The sequence below is a fragment of the Armigeres subalbatus genome, chromosome 3, assembly GCF_024139115.2.
Source record: "Armigeres subalbatus isolate Guangzhou_Male chromosome 3, GZ_Asu_2, whole genome shotgun sequence".
NCBI lineage: Eukaryota > Metazoa > Arthropoda > Insecta > Diptera > Culicidae > Armigeres > Armigeres subalbatus.
Window position 1 is genome coordinate 156,929,041 of NC_085141.1, and position 18,157 is coordinate 156,947,197.

Consider the following 18,157-nt stretch of genomic DNA (forward strand, 5'->3'; position numbering starts at 1 on the left):
CACTGTGGGTTTAGGATTGCTAATAGAACACAGCTTTAGGCTCCAATTTATACCAGCGTAGATTTTGAAACAGCAGACTTAGTGATACCAGAGTGGTACTAACGAGGCTAGATTAATAACATACATCCAGGCACCTTGCCGAGCATGGTGATCTGGGTGTGATTCTTCCCTGTCCTCTCGTTTTATGTGTACAAGATGGCCAAGGGCCGAAAATTTCGTTAATAAAGACAATAATAATTAAAAATAAAAGTTTTGTCTGTTCAGCCCGTCCAGCCACATCCAGCCATTCACAGAGCTCACAACCACATATGAACAAAGTTGCAATATTCCCCATCCGTAAACACTGCACCTTCTCGTTAGTCGTTGCCATTCTCCAGTCCGGCACGAACGCAAATGCCATCATGGTAATTTTATTGCTGCTCTCCCTAGTGATAACATTAGGGCTGGGGTTCACCTTTATTCACCGAAAATGTTTGCAATTTCGTAACCTTGCGGGACCACTGGAATGGCCCATCGTCGGAAGCGCTGCTGAAATAGTGAATCTGAATTCGGTTGGTAAGTTACTTTTGGAGATATTCCGATTTAAACAGATATGTCTTTGAATATTCTACACAAAGCATTCGCTTTTATTATGAACTCTTTTATCACTTCTTTCTGTTTTGTTACTGATATCACATATACAAATGCACGTGGTACTGGATGGAGCAGACATATTCAAACTACTTCGAAGGTACGCTCAGCAGTATGGAACCGCTTATAAGATCAGCTTTTGGTACCAATACACGCTGGTGTTCGCAAAACCGAACGTTGTTGAGGTAAGTGTTGAACGTTAGAAACGTTTTCCACAATCATCACATTACTTTCAATCAAATGATTTACATGATAGGCTTAGAAGTGAACCTATAATGTAAACCGACATTTAATGAAATTTGAGATGCATGTTTTCAGGATACAAAACAGTCGAAAGTATTAGAGGAATTGGGAGAGACCGCCAATGAAATATGTAAAACATTCATACCCCACAAAACCTCTAAAAACCAGTTTAGTGTTAGAAGCACAATATGTAACACATTGATACACTCAAAATAATTGTCACTTAAATTCCACTATAAAAATCAGATAGGCTTTAAAAATCGACATTTATGATGACCTTACTTGTGTCTAATAAAACTTACTCACATGTCATATGCATACCAAAAAGAAATGTTGTGAAATTTAAATGAAAACGTAGAAAACAATATATATGTTCTTTTCTAGTGAATACTACTTGTCATGAATGTATGAAAAATATATGAGTGGGGTACTCAGGCAGAAGTGTATGGTTTGCATCAATCGCTAATGAAAAATTGTGCAGAAACATCATGAGAGCAATTTACAAAAATAAGTCTGAGTATGAAATAAATATTTTACTACTCTATTTTTGGTTCCGTCCGCTTCTAGTGGACGGGAATTATTATCACTAACACGGATATTTGGCAAAATATAATGCCAATTCACTTAAAATCTATGTGTTCGTTGAAATTTCAATTCACTTAAATTTAATTACATTTTTCTAGTGAATTGAGAGCAATGAGTACCATCACTAATAAATCATTTAACTTCTACAAACGAAACTAAATGGAAAATATCTGCATATGTTTTCATGTAACTCTCAAGTGAAAAAGTGTAGATTGGAAACAATACCACGAACCATGCTGCTTCCTTGCGTTCTTTGAGATCAAAATCAATGCATAATCGCCGTTAAAATCAGAGCCAACTCGATTCTCTAGATCCTCAAACAGCTGATAAAGTTGACTCATAGGTTTATTGTCTATTTCCGGGTACTCGACCACTCGGAGTAGAAATTAATTACTATTGATTGGAGAATATGCATAACATGTGAAAAATTTAGTTCGAAAAATATATGGAAACTAACTACTTCCTTCTGTGGGCTTTGAACCCATGACCTCAGTATGCTTGACAGGTGCTTTCCCACGGAGCTACATATTCCGTGCTTGCCTCCAACCAATACATTTTTCGAACTAAATCTTTCACATATTCTGCAAATGAACAAATCGAGTTTTCGAACACTGGTGAAGAAGTGCTGATAATGTTTTTCTGAAGAAATATAATTATAACTGCATATATCATAGCAAAAGTGGTTTTTCTAAATAGCATCAATCAATTTCAGAAAATCCTCAACACCCAATCGTACGCCGCAAAGTCCGAAGACTACGACAAGGTTGCCGAATGGATCGGCTACGGTTTGCTCATTTCCAAGGGCGAAAAATGGTTCAAGCGACGCAAAGTTCTCACCCCAGGTTTTCACTTTAAAATTTTGGAAAGCTTCCTGCGAGTTTTCAACGAAAAAAGCGACGTCCTGTGCCGCAAACTAGCGTCCTTCGGTGGGTCAGAGATAGACGTATTTCCCATATTGAAACTGTATACCCTGGATGTACTATGCGAAACTGCTCTTGGTTATAGCTGCAATGCACAGACCGAGAATTCATTCTACCCAACTGCTGTGGAAGAGCTGATGTCGATCTTGTATTGGCGGTTTTTCAATCTGTTCGCCAGTGTGGATACGTTCTTCCGGTTCACTAAAGAGTATAGAAGATTTCACAAGCTAATCAAAGATACTCGGGAGTTTACGCTGAAAATAATCAACCAGAAGAGACAGCTGCTCAAAGATGAGCCAGAAGAGGCGGCACTTGATGATGACGTCGATAAAAGGAAAAAGAAAATGGCATTGTTAGATTTGTTGCTCCGAGCAACTATAGATGGAAAACCGCTAACGGATGACGATATCCGAGAGGAAGTAGACACATTCACGTTCGCTGTGAGTCCAGATCATTTTTTGATTGCATGGATGATTTTCTGACTTTTCATTAATGGTTAGGGACATGACACTACTTCATCCGCGTTGACATTTTTGCTGTTCAACATAGCAAAGTACCCCGAGGTTCAGCAGAAGTTGTACGAAGAAATAAGTACTGTAGTTGGCTGCACCACGGACCTGACCCTGCCGTAAGGCGTCAAGATTTGTAATACTTGATGTTTACATTACCCGTTGAACACATTTCAGAATTCTGAATGATTTGCGCTATCTGGATTTGGTAATTAAGGAATCTCTCCGGTTGTACCCATCGGTCCCGATGATCGCTCGAATTGCCACCGAAGACACCCAACTGGACGACATGCCCATCCCGAAAGGCACCTGCGTCAGTGTCGACATTTTCCAAATGCATCGCGACCCGAACTGGTTCGCTGATCCGGAATGCTTCATCCCGGAACGGTTCGACGCTGTCAAAGAGGGTGGACAGCAAAATTCGTTTACCTACATTCCTTTCAGTGCCGGAAGCAGGAACTGTATCGGTAAGCGAAAAGTGGTTTGATTAGGAAAGCTCACATAATGTCTAACCACATAACTTCCAGGTCAAAAGTTTGCACAATACGAAATGAAGATAGCTATTACAAAGTTGATACAAGCTTTCCGACTGGAGCTTCCGAATCCCGACGTGGAACCTGTCCTGAAGGCGGAAATAGTGTTGAAGCCTGCCGAAAAACTGGCAATTCGTTTTATTACCAGGAATAACTAATAAGATCTCGTATTTCAAGCAATAAAATGACATGGAAAACATTTATTGAAATAAATTATGGTTTCGAATTTTATCTTGGAAAGATTTCATCATAATGTTCAATCATTGTTCTCGTACATTCCCGTGGAACAGCGCTTATTGTTTCGAATCGCTCTGGGCAGACATCGGTCAACGTTTCGTTGAAAATACACGAGCTCATCAGGATCCCTAGGCTCGATGAGTCCATCTCATTTTCCTCAATGTCGGCCACCCTGTAAACGTAGGAAACGTGATAAGAATACAATAAATAAGTTTTTTTACTTGAATACATTGCAAGCGCGTTGTCACTTCTGAAAAATAGGCATTTGCTAATTGATCTGCTTGAGGTAAATTGAAAAAAAAGGTGGGGCAAAGTTTTGTTGCTGCAAGTTTGCTTTTAACTGCGGTTACTAACGTTACACACATTTTAGAGAATAACGAGTTCGTAGAAGACAAATGGACCGCCATCAAGAATGCCTTTATCGTCACCAACGAGAATAATCTTAGCGAACTGGGCACCCAGAGAAGACAATGGATCACCGATGAGTGGAGGAAGATAGAGGAGCGAAGAGAAGTCAAAGCCGCAATAGAACGAACCAAAACCAGAGGAGCCAAAGTACTGCCCCGTCAACGATACTCGGCTCTGAAGAAGGAAGTGAAACGCTCATGTCGACGGGACAAGCAAACGTGGGCGAAGGAGAGAGAGCCTCAGCAACCGGGGACATTCGCCTCCTCTACGATATCTCACGACGCTTAAGCGGGGCGAAGATGAATGCAACGATGCCTGCGAAAGACGTGAATGGTCAGTTTTTACGAACAAGTACCAACCAGGTCACCACCACCTCGGCATGATCTGCCTAGGATCCGACGTATAACACGCGTCAATACCGAAGCTCCATCACTGCTAGAGATTCAAACAGCCATCCAAAGCCATGCAATCGAATATAGCGCCAGGGGCCGATCGCATATCAACCAAGATGCTCAAAGCTGACCCCCTGACATCCGCTCAACTTCTTCTTCTTCTTCTTCTTATTAGCATTACATCCCCACACTGGGACAGAGCCGCCTTGCATCTTAGTGTTCACCTGTGTTCACTTAAATTTATTGGAATCTTCTTTCACAGGACATGCGTCCTTGGCGTGAGAAGTTCCACCACAGTCATGCATTTAGCATCCATGTGACAATGTTTGGTTCCATGACCCCACGTTTGGCACTTACGGCACTGGGTGGGATTTTGGAAATTTCCCCCAGTCCTGCGGAAATGTTCCCATGTAACACGGACATGGGACATAATACAGGCCTTTTCCAAACTTTTCATATTATTTAGCTCACTTTTGTTAAAATGAACTAAATAAAATTCTTGAGAAATGCCCTCTGGGAAGTACCAGAGTGTGATTTCTTTTACATCTTAATTACTTGGACTGGCGCAAATCCAAGTAATTGAGAAATTACTCTCATCCAGTGATTTATCATCACTGGGGAGACCTTTCAAGACGACTTTGAACAATCGCTCAGTTTTGTCGTCGTATGTGAAGAATTTATGGCGCTTCTCAGTTAAATACTGACAAAACGCGGCAGTCACCCTTTCTAGCAATCTGAAATTAAACCTTGATCCCCTGAAGGTTACTCAAGATTTCATTCCGAAAGCCAGAAAACTCGGCAACAGATACCACAATTGGCGGAATCCTTTGCTTTTTCGCATGAATCGAATCACCTGGGCTAGAGGTAGATTCGATTTGCTCAAGTTCATCATTAATCAAATCGAACTGATTGCTCAGTTCGATAGGAGAAAAAATAATGTCAACGTTAGAGTTAGAAGGAATATCTGAAGTCTTCAGCTTCATTCTATTTTTTCCGCGCTTGGGCAGGACGGTCTTGAAATCTTGTTTCTTTGAAGGAAGTGAAGAATTCAGAGACTCCCTCTTCCTCTTGTTTTTGTTTTTGTTTGCTCATGGCTGAGCGTGGAGAAGTGACCTTCTAAGAGGTTTTTTTTCCAGAACGGTGTCCCTGCAGGATAACCACCGCTTGTCGGAATTTTACTTCCGCAAACGGGTCCAACGTAAAACGAAGGCACGGGTCCTTGCAAAGATCGTAACGGTATCAGTGGGTACAAATAGCGCTAAGAAGCTCCGTTGAAATTAAAATAGCTTCGGGTAGTATTAAAAGCTTCCTTCCGCAAAGAGAGAAAAGAACCGCACAGCACGAAAGCACGATGCGGTCTGACGTCCTTGGAAATGTTTTTAAATTGTAAAAGACCTTTCAGGCCTACTTAGGAAGCGTTTGAAAACGAAACAAGTTTGATAAGTGTATGAAATGTAGAATGAACATAAATAGAACAAACAAATCATTGCTGGACGGCTTCCTTCTAGTGGATGGATGTCAATCGGCTTCGCAAGATTCTTGAGCACCGTAGATGCATCAGTTGACAGGGAACGTTTCATTCATCTTAGTAGAACATGGGTACCGTCGCACTATGGGGAGTTCTCATACAAATGGGCGGCCAAGAATATTTTTTCAATGAAATCTGTTTCTATGCAACATATATTATGTGAAGAAATATTTAAGAACTTTTATAACCCTTTAAGGGTCATCGTTAACCCTTCAAAAAATTTCGTCCGTATTTCTAGTAATAATGATGTTTATTGTCTAACCATTACGAGGTATAGAGAATAAAAACCACAATTTTCAAGAAAACTATGATAGCAGCATTCTCGTAAAAGCGCAAATATGCGCAAGCGAATCACTCACTAAAAGGTGGTTACTTATTATTTATTTATTCAGACTAACGCCGAAGTGGCCTGTGCAGTATATAAGAGTCTTCTCCATTCGGCTCGGTCCATGGCTACACGTCGCCAACCACGCAGTCTACGGAGGGTCCGCAAGTCATCTTCCACCTGATCGATCCACCTTGCCCGCTGCGCACCTCGCCTTCTTGTGCCCGTCGGATCGTTGTCGAGAACCATTTTCACCGGATTACTGTCCGACATTCTGGCTACGTGCCCGGCCCACCGCAGTCGTCCGATTTTCGCGGTGTGAACGATGGATGGTTCTCCCAACAGCTGATGCAACTCGTGGTTCATTCGCCTCCTCCACGTACCGTCCGCCATCTGCACCCCACCATAGATGGTACGCAGCACTTTCCTTTCGAAAACTCCAAGTGCGCGTTGGTCCCCCACGAGCATCGTCCAGGTCTCGTGTCCGTAGAGGACTACCGGTCTAATGAGCGTTTTGTAGATTGTCAGTTTGGTACGGCGGCGAACTCTATTCGATCGGAGCGTTTTGTGGAGTCCAAAGTATGCCACTATGCGTCTCCGAAGTTCTCTGCTGGTATCATTTTCGGCAGTCACCAGTGAGCCCAAGTACACAAATTCTTCAACCACCTTGATTTCGTCACCACCGATGCCAACTCGCGGTGGGTGGCTCACATTGTCTTCTCTTGAACCTCTTCCTATCATGTATTTCGTCTTCGACGTGTTGATGACTAGTCCGATCCGCTTAGCTTCCCTCTTCAGTCTGATGTAGGCTTCCTCCATCTTCTCAAAGTTACGTGCCATAATATCTATGTCGTCGGCGAAGCCAAATAGCTGGACGGACTTATTGAAAATTGTACCACTCGTGTTAATCCCTGCTCTTCGTATTACCCCTTCCAAAGCGATGTTGAATAGCAGACATGAAAGACCATCACCTTGCCGTAACCCTCTGCGAGTCTCGAAGGGACTCGAGGATGCCCCTGAAACTCGAACTACGCACATCACCCGATCCATCGTCGCTTTGATCAACCGTGTCAGTTTATCCGAAAATTCGTGTTCGTGCATTAGCTGCCATAGCTGGTCCCGATCGGTTGTATCATATGCGGCTTTGAAGTCGATGAATAGATGATGTGTGGGCACGTTGTATTCGCAGCATTTCAGTAGTACTTGGCGAATGGTGAACACCTGGTCCGTGGTGGAGCGTTCGCCCATAAAATCCCCCTGGTACTACCTCACGAACTCCCTTGCAATTGGGGTAGTCGACGCCATAAAATTTGGGAGAGTCGACAGAGTACCTCACCAGCTGTAGGATTTGGGGAATGACCAGCTCCCGGCTGAACTTCTCAAACAAGGCAGTGAGCAGCTTTGTGAAGTCCTGCACTATATTATGTCGAAAATATGGGAAGACAAGGAATTGCCTGCTAGCTGGTTGAGACAGCTTGAAGAGTCCTTCGTCGGCGAATACCAGTCAGGTTTTCGTGAGGGCCGATCAACGATGGATCAAATGTACACCCTGAGACAAATCCTTGATAAATTCGGGAGTACAACTTACAGACACATCATCTGTTTATTGATTTCAAGGCAGCATACGATTCAGTAAAACGGAATGATTTATTCTATTACACGGTTTTCTAGAACGCGATTTTCCGGCGAAACTGATACGGCTGATTTGTGTTACGTTCGACGGAACGACATCAAGTGTGCGGATTGTGGATGAAATTTCGACATCATTTGTAACCAGACAATATTCGGTTGTAAAAAGGAGAATAGCATCTTGCGTCGTCGCATAAATCACAAGTTATATCAAGTGTATAAAGGGTTGGATATTGTTAAGCTTATACAACACGGACACGTTGTTTGTATGTCAGAAAAGCGCCAAACGAGGATAATATTCAGTAAAGACCCCGGAAGAGGCCGTAGGCTTCATGGAAGGCCGCGTACACGATGGCTTTTTGCAGTAGTAGAGGACCTGATGTTCAGGTCGACTTGAAGCTTCTTCTTCTCCTTCTTCTTATTGGCATTACATCGCCACACAGGGACAGAGCCGCCTCGCAGCTTAGTGTTGATAAAGCGCTTCCACACTTAGGAGTCGTACACTAATTACGTAAGCACATAGGGAGGGGGGTCTGCAAATTTCTTACGCTCCATATAAATTAAAAAGTATTTATATGGGAGAAATCTTACATGGGGGGAGGGGGGATGAAAAACCCAGAAAAATTGCGTACGTAATTAGTGTATGGCCCCTTATTAACAGCGAGGTTTCTAAGCCAGATTACCGTTTTTGTATTCATATATCATGAGGCTAGCACGATGATACTTTTATACCCAGGGAAGTCGAGACAACTTTCAATCCGAAAATTGCCTAGACTGGCACCGGGAATCGAACCCAGCCACCCTGGTCTTGCTTTGTAGCCGCGCGGCTAAGGAGTGCTATTTGTCCAGAATCCAGTCCAGTAAGTACAGCCCCCAATAAAGCAGCAACATGAAATTCAGTTTTTTGAATTCTATGGGTAACTTGGTCGGATTTAAAAGCTTTAATCCCACAGTCCACTGTCGTTATATTCTTCATGTTTATCCGAACATCTATCAGACTGTGAAATGAGGGCCATCGAAGATACAACTTCGAAGGGAGACAAACGACGAAGGGATTAAACGACGCACAGTGCTTCGAACGTATGGAGCTACGGGACAAAAATCATAACTTACATTCTACACGTTCTAACTCAATGATGTCTTTGGGAAAATGGTTGTAAACTAGTTTTTCTACTAGTTGCATTACTGATCTATGTTAAACTGATAATTGCATAAGTGGCGTAAACGCCAAATTTCATAACATATAATACACTGTGCCGGCAAAGTACTCTTTAATGGGTAAAAAAGTACCCATTATGAAGTTAAATAGTTCAACTCATTAAAAGAGTAAACAGCGTTTACTCATTAATGAGTAAAAGGCCTGAACGTCAAATTCAGGAGTAATTTTTACTCATTATTCAAAATGAAATATTCTGGATAATGGGTATTTTTTACTCTTGTTGACCAACAAAAAGGAATTTAATTTCAATTTAGTGTAATCACTGTAATATTAAAACAAGGGATTCATTTAAATGTGATGCATGGAATAACTTTTTATTCGATCATATTTTAAAAGTATAGTAAAAATACGTGTCCCAGACTGGCTTTTTTGTTTCCCTTTTTTGTCTTGCCGCATCGCGTATCAAAAGCCTCTTTCGTCCTGGTTCGTTCACCATCAGTCAAAATATCCCCAGCGGCTGTCTCGGCGGTAATTCCGGACACTGGTGGTCCAGCGCGACGTCATTCTATTGCTAGGGAAAATCACCAGTTAGATTAGAAAAGCATTTAACTGAAAGTATCAAAATTACCGTAAAAAATCCTCCGGATGTTGAATCACTGGCAGCCGAATACTAAGCAAATAAGCACCGGACAGAACCCCCTGATTTGGTTACATGATGAGCAACAGCCTTGATATATGTGCGAGCATAACATCATGGAGGTCATGGAGCATTTCATAAGCGCCAGTGGATGTTCCGCAGCGCTAGTGGATGTCCGAATCGCTTGGTGCAAACTTGCATCTACCCCAATCCATTCGGCTTCTGTAGCGAGTTGACATCTAGGAAACAAATAGTCATTCAGCATCATCTTGTCGGCAGTTATCCCGACAATTATCTCCTGTTTCTGGCTAGAAATATTAATCCCTCGATTATTCCTTTATTATTTAAAATATTGAAAGAAAAAACAAAAACTCTTACCATTATTTGGCACCCAGCTTCTTCAATTGATTGTTTGAATCTTAACTTGTTTTTCACTCATTAATGAGTAAAAGCAAGGAACATGGAAATGAGCACAAAATACGCATTTTTGTCTAAAATAAATTACCCGTTATTTTGACAGCTGCATATATCAGTAGAAAATGTTCATTTTTTACTCTTTAAAGAGTATTGCTGGGTTTACAGTGTATGCTTCGTATAATCGAGATCCATTTGGGAAAATTGACACTTATAATAAAAACTAATATTTGCGTAATTGACCTATGTTGAATAGATAATTGCCTAAATGCCGTAAACGCCAGATTTTACGATATGCCTCAAAGAATCAGAATCTTTTTACGAAAAATATTAGGTATGATAACAGTTTCTATTACAACAATTGACCAATTTCCAATTGATCATCTCATAAGTGACGTAAACGCCAGCTCTAGTGTTTTATACTATAGAATCAGGATATCCTTAGAAATGGTTTAAGGAATTGTTTTTTTAACGACGGTATCATAAATCATTGGAATCTGTTAATTTTTTCCAAGTTCGTTTATTTTGTAGGCTCAGGCGTGTATGTACACTTTACGGAGCCATGGTTATTAGACTGTGCCCAGGAAACAAAAGGTTGTCGAGTTCCACGGGGCACCCCCCAGGATTGTGCCTTTGGGTAAGAAAATCAATCTCTGAAAATTTAAGCTCAATCCCTTGTTGCATAAGCTGGCGCAATTGATTTGAAGTTTGTATGGTGGTTTCAGCCAAAATGCATAGGAAAATACACCCCCGTCACTCTTTTGTTCAGGAAATTGGTTCGGTATGCCCGATTGAGCTCAGAATCGCAGCATAGGCAGTTGATATGTTAAAGATCAATTCCACAGAACATTTTACGATAATTAAATGAACTTTTCTATAGTTTTCGGCTGATTTATTAGAGGTTAGGTTGTGCACTTTGGAATTCATTGATTGACATGAAAAACATACGCATGCCATCAAAGATGCCTGCGAGGTGTGGTTTCGCGCGCGCTCAAATATATGCAGAGGAACGCGCGCCACAGCACACACGGATAAAAATGATAAAGTTATTTAGCTTATTATATATTCCTTTTCTACCTTTTTCAACTTTTAATTTTTTCAATGCTTAAAAATTAAGCAATATCAAAGATTGTTTTGAATTTAAGCATTCTATTGCATTTCGAATACTTATTTTCAGTCTTGTGACTTGTTGAAAATATTTAATTCTTCCCATAAGTGTCGATAATTGGCAACCGTCTGCATTATTTTTAGTGAGTATGTTTTCCGGACACTTTCCGGGTCGTGATGTGCATATCAAACAGTCAATCGGGTTTTTTGTTCTGCCTGGCGTTGGTAAGTTTTCTTTTGCTGCTTTTTTCCGAAAAAATACTGACCAGCATGTTCTTTTCTCAGATGTCATCGTGAATTCTTCATTCAGGTTCGCAGGCCCCAGGCCGTCGTCAGCCAAAAAGGATGGCGAAAATCACGGCTTCACGCGGCAATGGGACTTCACTATTTCTTTTGTGTCCGGCCGGAGGAACGCATATCAGCGATCATTTTGGCAGATAAATTGAAGGACAACCACTGTGCTGCTGTGCGATGGAGAAATCGTAGCGCAAGTACATAAATACGATAAATACCTACCATGATAAATGAATCTATTTATGCATTTTTGAATAGAACCTGAATAAATTATGTTTGAAACAGCATGCCGTTTTTTTTTCTTTTGAAACGTCAAACGTCTTTGCTTTTGAAGAAATATGTTTTGTCTGAATTAATTAGCTTTAATCAGAATGAGATAAAAAACGAATAATCATTCCAATGATTAAATTTATAGTATTCACCCACAGCTTATAGCAGAAGTATGCAAAGCAATGAGTGGATAGATCGAATATGGTTTTAGATTAGAATTTAAACTTTAAGGCTTTTTATTTTTTATCCGTGCATATCTAAGCCACCTTTGATAACATGCGCACGTTTTTCATGACAATCAATGAATTCCAAAGTGCACAGCCCAACTCTTGGCCCAACTCCTAATAAATCATCCGAAACTTTATAAAAAGTCATTTAATCATCGTATAATGTTCTGTGAAAATGATCTTTAACATATCATCTGCCTTTGTTGAAATTCTGAGCTCAATCGGGCATACCGAACCGATTTCCTGAACGAAAGAGTGACGGAGGTGTATTTTCCTATGCATTTTGGCTTAAACCACCATACAAACTTCAAATCAATTGCGCCAGCTTATGCAACAAGGGATTGAGCTGAAATTTTCAGAGATTGATTTTCTTACCCAATGGCACAATCTTGGGGGGTGCCCCGTAGAATTCGACAACTCTTTTTTCTCCCCATATAAGGCTGGGCCACTCTAATGGTTATAGATACGTACAATCAATATCATCTTATAAAGTAAGTAACAGAGGGGTAGAAGCCAGTGTATTCGTTACTCGAGGTTAAGTTTACAATGTTTAAGGATGGGCGGGATTAGGATTCGGGAATCATGGAATCATCATAATCAATGAATTTCAGTTGCACATCCGGTCATTTGGCATCAGGGACGATGTGGCGTGTCGTCGTTTTCGAGGAATGGTTCGACTGGGAGCATCTTCCGGATGGCCAGAAAATGAAGGATGTCGGACATGGCCGCGGATTTGACCAGATGATAGTGTTGTTTTTAATGTCGATAATTTTTTATGGAACTAGAGCCACGACAAGCATGCTCTAATTTGAGCTCTCAGCCTTCGGCAATTTGTGTGTGTAGGTTCTATGTCCTGAGCTTCCATCAAAAGTCCATTTGCATACAAGTTTTACCGTCCTTGAGCTCCCTACCGAAAGTTGCTGCATAATGCTTAGCGAGGTACAAGTCATTAGGTCTTGCAAATCAACCTCAGCGGACGTTTCAACGCGTAAAGACTAGGAAGCAGATTTGCATGTACTTTGTTTAAAGTACTTCAAAACAGATTGTCCTTTCTCTCGGATAAATCCAAGTCAATGTACAACGCCAGTGCCGCTGTCATAACCTTATCCTGATTTGCGCTTGAGCTACTTGATATATTGGCCGCAAATGCTAGCTCCTCAGGTTCATTATTATTGATGAGGTCTTCAACACGTTGTTTCTTTGTTATATTTGAACATTCCTGAAACGGTTTTTGAGGTATTCCCTTCGCGATGTTGAATGCAGAATCGGCAATTCCTTCAAAAATTGTATTCGGATAGCAAGGAAAATTTACCAACGAAAACATCCAGCGAGAGTTTTGCTTCTCGAATTACTCGAATGATCGAAAGCTCTGTGACCACTTTCGATCAATTCTCAAACAAAAGAATTTGCAAAACTGCTTTAGTTCTTTTTCAAGTTCCTCGGAGAAATTATCTGGGTTATATAAATCCGACAGAAACTTCAACACATGAGCTTTTCGTTGGGACAGATCAATGGAAGCTATTGTTTGTATATATCTTTTTTATTGAGCGCAAGAGTATAACCTAGAAAATCGTTAACAGTTATTAATAGAGCAAATAAGAGCAGCTGGAATCACTTCCATTCTTTTGAGAAGACTATAAGTGAGCTCTGGTGCGATTTTCAGAGATATGTTTTGATGTACTTTTTTTAAAAAGCTGTTTGAAGTTGTAGATTATTTCTTCTTATATAACTTCATGCCCATGACTTGGAAGCTTTACTTATCACAATGATCGAAATATGTTCAACTGAAACACATTAAATTGGATCTTACTTACTTGATTATACGCTTTCCATATCGATTTTCAAAGTAAACGGTACCGTTCGAAAACTTAGGCAATGCAAAAAATGCTTTTCGCTAACAGGTGATAAATCATCCACTTCTAGCGATGGAAATGTTTACAAACACGAATTGTTTTGATCGTCCCAGTGACCTCACAAAGATACTAATGCGCATACAGCATAATTGAAAAATATATTAATATCATGGTCTTCGTGATTCGACTAAATACGAGAGTCGATTTTTCCATTTTTGTCCAAGGGACAAAGCACTGTGGCGACGCTTGAGTGGAGCATTGATTTCAAGGCGGCATACGACAGTATAGACCGCGTAGAGCTATGGAAAATTATGGTCGAGAACAGCTTCCCTGGGAAGCTTACCAGACTGATCAAAGCAACGGTGGATGGTGTGCAACATTGTGTGAAGATCTCGGGCGAACACTCCAGTTTGTTCGTATCACGCCGGGGACTAAGGCAAGGTGTGAACTTAGGCGAAACCGAGCGCGACAGGGAAGCAGTGTTACGATAGGCGGGGATACCTTCGAGGTGGTCGAGGAATTCGAGGAAGATATTGCGTAAGACGCTCTAAAATGCAGAGTGACCTGAACGGCTCGGCCGAACGCTCCTCTACAGCGAGTCTCACATCAATGTCAACAAGACCAAAGCGTTGGATGTCAACACTGATAACCTTAGCAAGTTTACAGTAGCTGGACCAGCAATGAAGAAGGTCGAAAACTTTCAATATCTTAACATCCAGTTTGCGTCGGACGGTGGAACCAAGATCGACATAAGAGCACAGATCAAGAAAGCTTGAGCTACTTTTGCGAATTTACGAAACATATGTAGATTCAATTACATTAGCCAACGCAAACATAATTCGAATATTCAATTCTAACGCAAGATTTGTGATGTTATTTGCCTCTGAGAGACTTGATGTGCATCAGTGGAGCTCACGCAGAAGCTGCAAGTATTCAATCACTGTCTACGTTTTATAATTTGGTCCTTGGGGCAATCGACAATTCCATCAAAAACCGATATCAACAGAAATTCGAGAGCGTAAATGCTCACCATTGGCCACACAGTACGAAAGAGCGCAGACGAAATCTTCAAGCAAGCGCTGGACTGGAATCCAGCAGGATATTGCAGCGCAGCAGAGGCTAACCGGAAGGCTTGTTGCGACGTAGACTCAACAAATAAGGTAAGTTAATGAAAATCTAATCTGGGATCAGGGCAAGGCTAAAGCGAGCAGCCGTCCAGGATTGAGGTCTCCACAGAGGTCCTCAGGATCCATCAGAAAGTGACTTTAGGGGGGAAGGTGTAGTTTCAAGGTCTATAACAATCCAAATCAATGAATCATAGCAAAGGTGTGACAAAAGAAGAGGGCTATGCTTAAAATTGCATTTTTTTTGCGTGAATTTTTCGTTATAGACTTACTTTCTCAGGTGCCCCATCAGATACCGTAGAGTGTTCTTCCTCACTTCATCTAGAGAATTCACCAACTCCAACACTTTGATTGTTCTCGTGTGTACTAAAATAAGAGTGCGAAACTAATACAGGGTCACTCCCACTTTATTCTTTTGAAAATTACTCACTCATATCTGACGGCCCTGGTATGATCCGTTTCAACAGTGCCAACGAAACAATCGGCTCTTTTAGTTCCCTCAAGAAAAGCTTCAGCACACCACAAACCTCATGGGGAGTTTTCTGCTTCCGCAGCTTCTTGTAGTTGTCTGCGTTGATTTCGTACCGTAGGTTTTGTATCGTATTATGATTACCCGACACTCTGTACAGTCCAGGTGATTTCATGAACTTTTCGTTAGACCCAACTATCGTTATGCATTCCACCACGATCTTGGGAATACCCAACGTATCATTCTTGATCACACTCTCCAAGTAAGTGTTGAAGCAAGCTTCATCTGGAATTCAAATTTCTTGGTTTTAGATTCATATTTAGCTGTTTACAAGAGATGCTTCTTGACACTCACTCTGCAAAATATTTCGCCTTACGAGCGATTCCTTATCGAGACGTCGCTTCAGCTTCAAATGCACTAAAATTTTACCCACGTTGAAGCTTTTCTGTGAGTCCTCCAAGTTTTTGAAATCGACATTCAGTTTGCTATATTCATCTTGTAGATCAGAGTGCTCACTTTTTAGCTTTTCGTGACGCTCGTTCAGCTCCTGATAATTATTTTTCAATGCTGCGTATTGGTTATTCAATTCTTTGTGCTGCGCTTGTAGATATGTGAATTGCTCATGAATGCTGATGCTCGACGAAGAGAATGATTCGGCAATCGACTGGAAAAGTGGAATAACATGGACCATCTTGTACAGCTGTAATTAACATAGTCTAGTTAGCGCGAGCTTACCTTAACTTCACGGGCTTGTCGTTGGTGGTGATTAGGAACTCTACAAAAATATAGAAAGAGTTTGAGAATATAAAATATAAGGGTCGCACTTACTAACTTTTTCGGGCCATTCGATCGGTTCCGAAAAGCGTCAAACACGCTTGATGGACGATTCTTCTTATAATTTGGATCGTTTGCCATTGCAATAATAACTGGAATCAACTTCAGCACAATAATAACACAGAAACAACCATCCCACAAGCTGCTGAAATCATTTCTGATAAGCAGCGGATACTTCGCGACCATCCAATACCTATTGCATATTTCGTTGTGTGGGGAAAGAACGAGACGTATTTATAATCGGTTATCTTATCATACAGCTTGACTCGTTGATATCGATAGTTTTCTCCCATTATTGAGATCACAAATATGAATCACGATATATATTGATTGTGACGGAGTTTGTGGTAGGTACGTCGTAAATACATCTCACTTACATTGAAAATAATTTTATTTATATAGCAGAACTGTTTCATCCGCGAAGTCGAAGCTGCCGTGCACATGATAATATATGAATGAATTTAGCATAGCCAAATTAACCCTCTAATGCCCAAGTCCGCTTTTAGATGGATTTTTTAGTATGATTCAATTTTACAGAACTCGAATAGTTTTCAATTTTAATCAATAATATAAACTTCAATTATTTTTTAAGAATGATCTACAACTAAATTTCAAAAATTAAAAAGAAAAATATTGGACTTTTTGGCCAAAATACATTCACTTTAAATAAACTCAGTTGAGCATTTTTGATCATTTCATTCATTTCCGCATAGACTACGATTCGTGAATTTCTGCTAAAAATCGTTTGGTTATTGCATCAATACTAAAAAGAGGCGGTACTTGGACTTCTAGTCAAGTAGCAGATCGGTGGACAACCAGTGTACGAAGCTCGACTCCACAACTGATACAACGCCATTTAATGCTGCTTCATCCCATCTAAGGAAACAAATGATGTCGATATTTCATCCGCAACCCTTACGCTTGATTTTGATCCGTACAACGTTATACAAATCAGCCGTATCAGTTTCGTCGGAGAAACATATTCTAGCATAATTTGCCTAAATTCATTCCGCTTCACTGAATCGTATGCCGCCTTTAAGTCAATAAACAGATGATGTGTCTGCAAGTTGTTGTACTCCCGGAATTTATCACGGATTTGTCTCAGGGTGTACATTTGATCCGTCGTTGATCGGCCCTCACCTGCCTGGTATTCGCCGACGAAGTACTCTTCAAGCGATCTCAATCTGTTGAACAGAATACGGGACATAATTGTGTACGCCGAATTGAGGAGGGTTATTCCTCGGTAATTAGCGCACTCTAGTCTGTGCCCTTTCTTAAAGTTAGGGCAGATGAGGCCGTCCAATCAGCTAGCAGGAAATTCCTCCATGATGTGTATTATACATGGTAAAACGATTGGTATTATGCAATAATATGACCCCCAGAACCATTTTTTTGTCTTTGTTAAAGGGATTCCCAGTCCGAGGCTGGCTCATCTCTTGTATTGAGAAAAACAAAACGTATTTATGTACCGATGCTGTTTGTAATCTGAATAATGTTACTTGTCTGTCTTCAGATTGGTGCGATTTCTAGAGGTAATCACGTTCGTTGCGAGGGCGGGTTATTATTTCGGGGTCGGGGTCAAATTTTGTAGCTTGGTCTCCATATTTTTGCCAGTAACTATGTTATTTACCATTGCGATCGTAACGCTTCTACTAGTAATCTCCGTAGAGGTGGCGGCGTACTAATTGCTGTCAAATCGGAACTGCAGTGTATTTCAGTGAACCTCGTCGATTGTGATTGCCTAGAACAAGCCACTGTTCGCATTATTCTGCCTCAGTTTTCGCTTTACGTTAGCTGCATCTACATTCGCCCAAACAGCTGCCCTGATAT

General features: G+C 40.9%; 2 protein-coding genes and 1 long non-coding RNA gene across 5 annotated transcripts; 1 reads left to right on the forward strand and 2 right to left on the reverse strand.

The window, feature by feature from the left end:
• Window positions 1-67: 67 nt before the first annotated feature.
• LOC134219422 (probable cytochrome P450 4d14) lies at window positions 68-3,633 on the forward strand. Its single transcript, XM_062698146.1, has 6 exons — window positions 68-555; window positions 709-815; window positions 2,171-2,818; window positions 2,879-3,006; window positions 3,065-3,354; window positions 3,415-3,633. The coding sequence occupies exons 1-6, from the start codon at window positions 309-311 to the stop codon at window positions 3,576-3,578; spliced, it is 1,584 nt and encodes a 527-aa protein (XP_062554130.1). The 5' UTR covers window positions 68-308; the 3' UTR covers window positions 3,579-3,633.
• A 15-nt stretch (window positions 3,634-3,648) lies between these two features.
• Window positions 3,649-16,793, reverse strand: LOC134219423 (rho GTPase-activating protein 15). 3 transcript variants are annotated; one of them, XM_062698147.1, is made up of 7 exons: window positions 16,705-16,793; window positions 16,326-16,520; window positions 16,229-16,268; window positions 15,848-16,157; window positions 15,455-15,778; window positions 15,297-15,390; window positions 3,649-3,829 (listed from the first exon to the last, which is right to left on the reverse strand). In XM_062698147.1, coding segments are annotated over exons 1-7 (1,146 nt in total). In that variant the 5' UTR covers window positions 16,707-16,793. The 3 variants fall into 3 exon arrangements, with proteins under 3 accessions (XP_062554131.1, XP_062554132.1, XP_062554133.1); XM_062698149.1 differs by having other exon boundaries at window positions 3,804-3,829; window positions 15,297-15,409; XM_062698148.1 differs by having other exon boundaries at window positions 16,326-16,746.
• On the reverse strand, window positions 9,329-10,149 carry LOC134225975 (uncharacterized). The gene is made up of 3 exons (XR_009983364.1): window positions 10,114-10,149; window positions 9,727-10,043; window positions 9,329-9,669 (listed from the first exon to the last, which is right to left on the reverse strand). It is a non-coding gene; the product is annotated as an uncharacterized LOC134225975 (long non-coding RNA).
• Window positions 16,794-18,157: the final 1,364 nt, after the last annotated feature.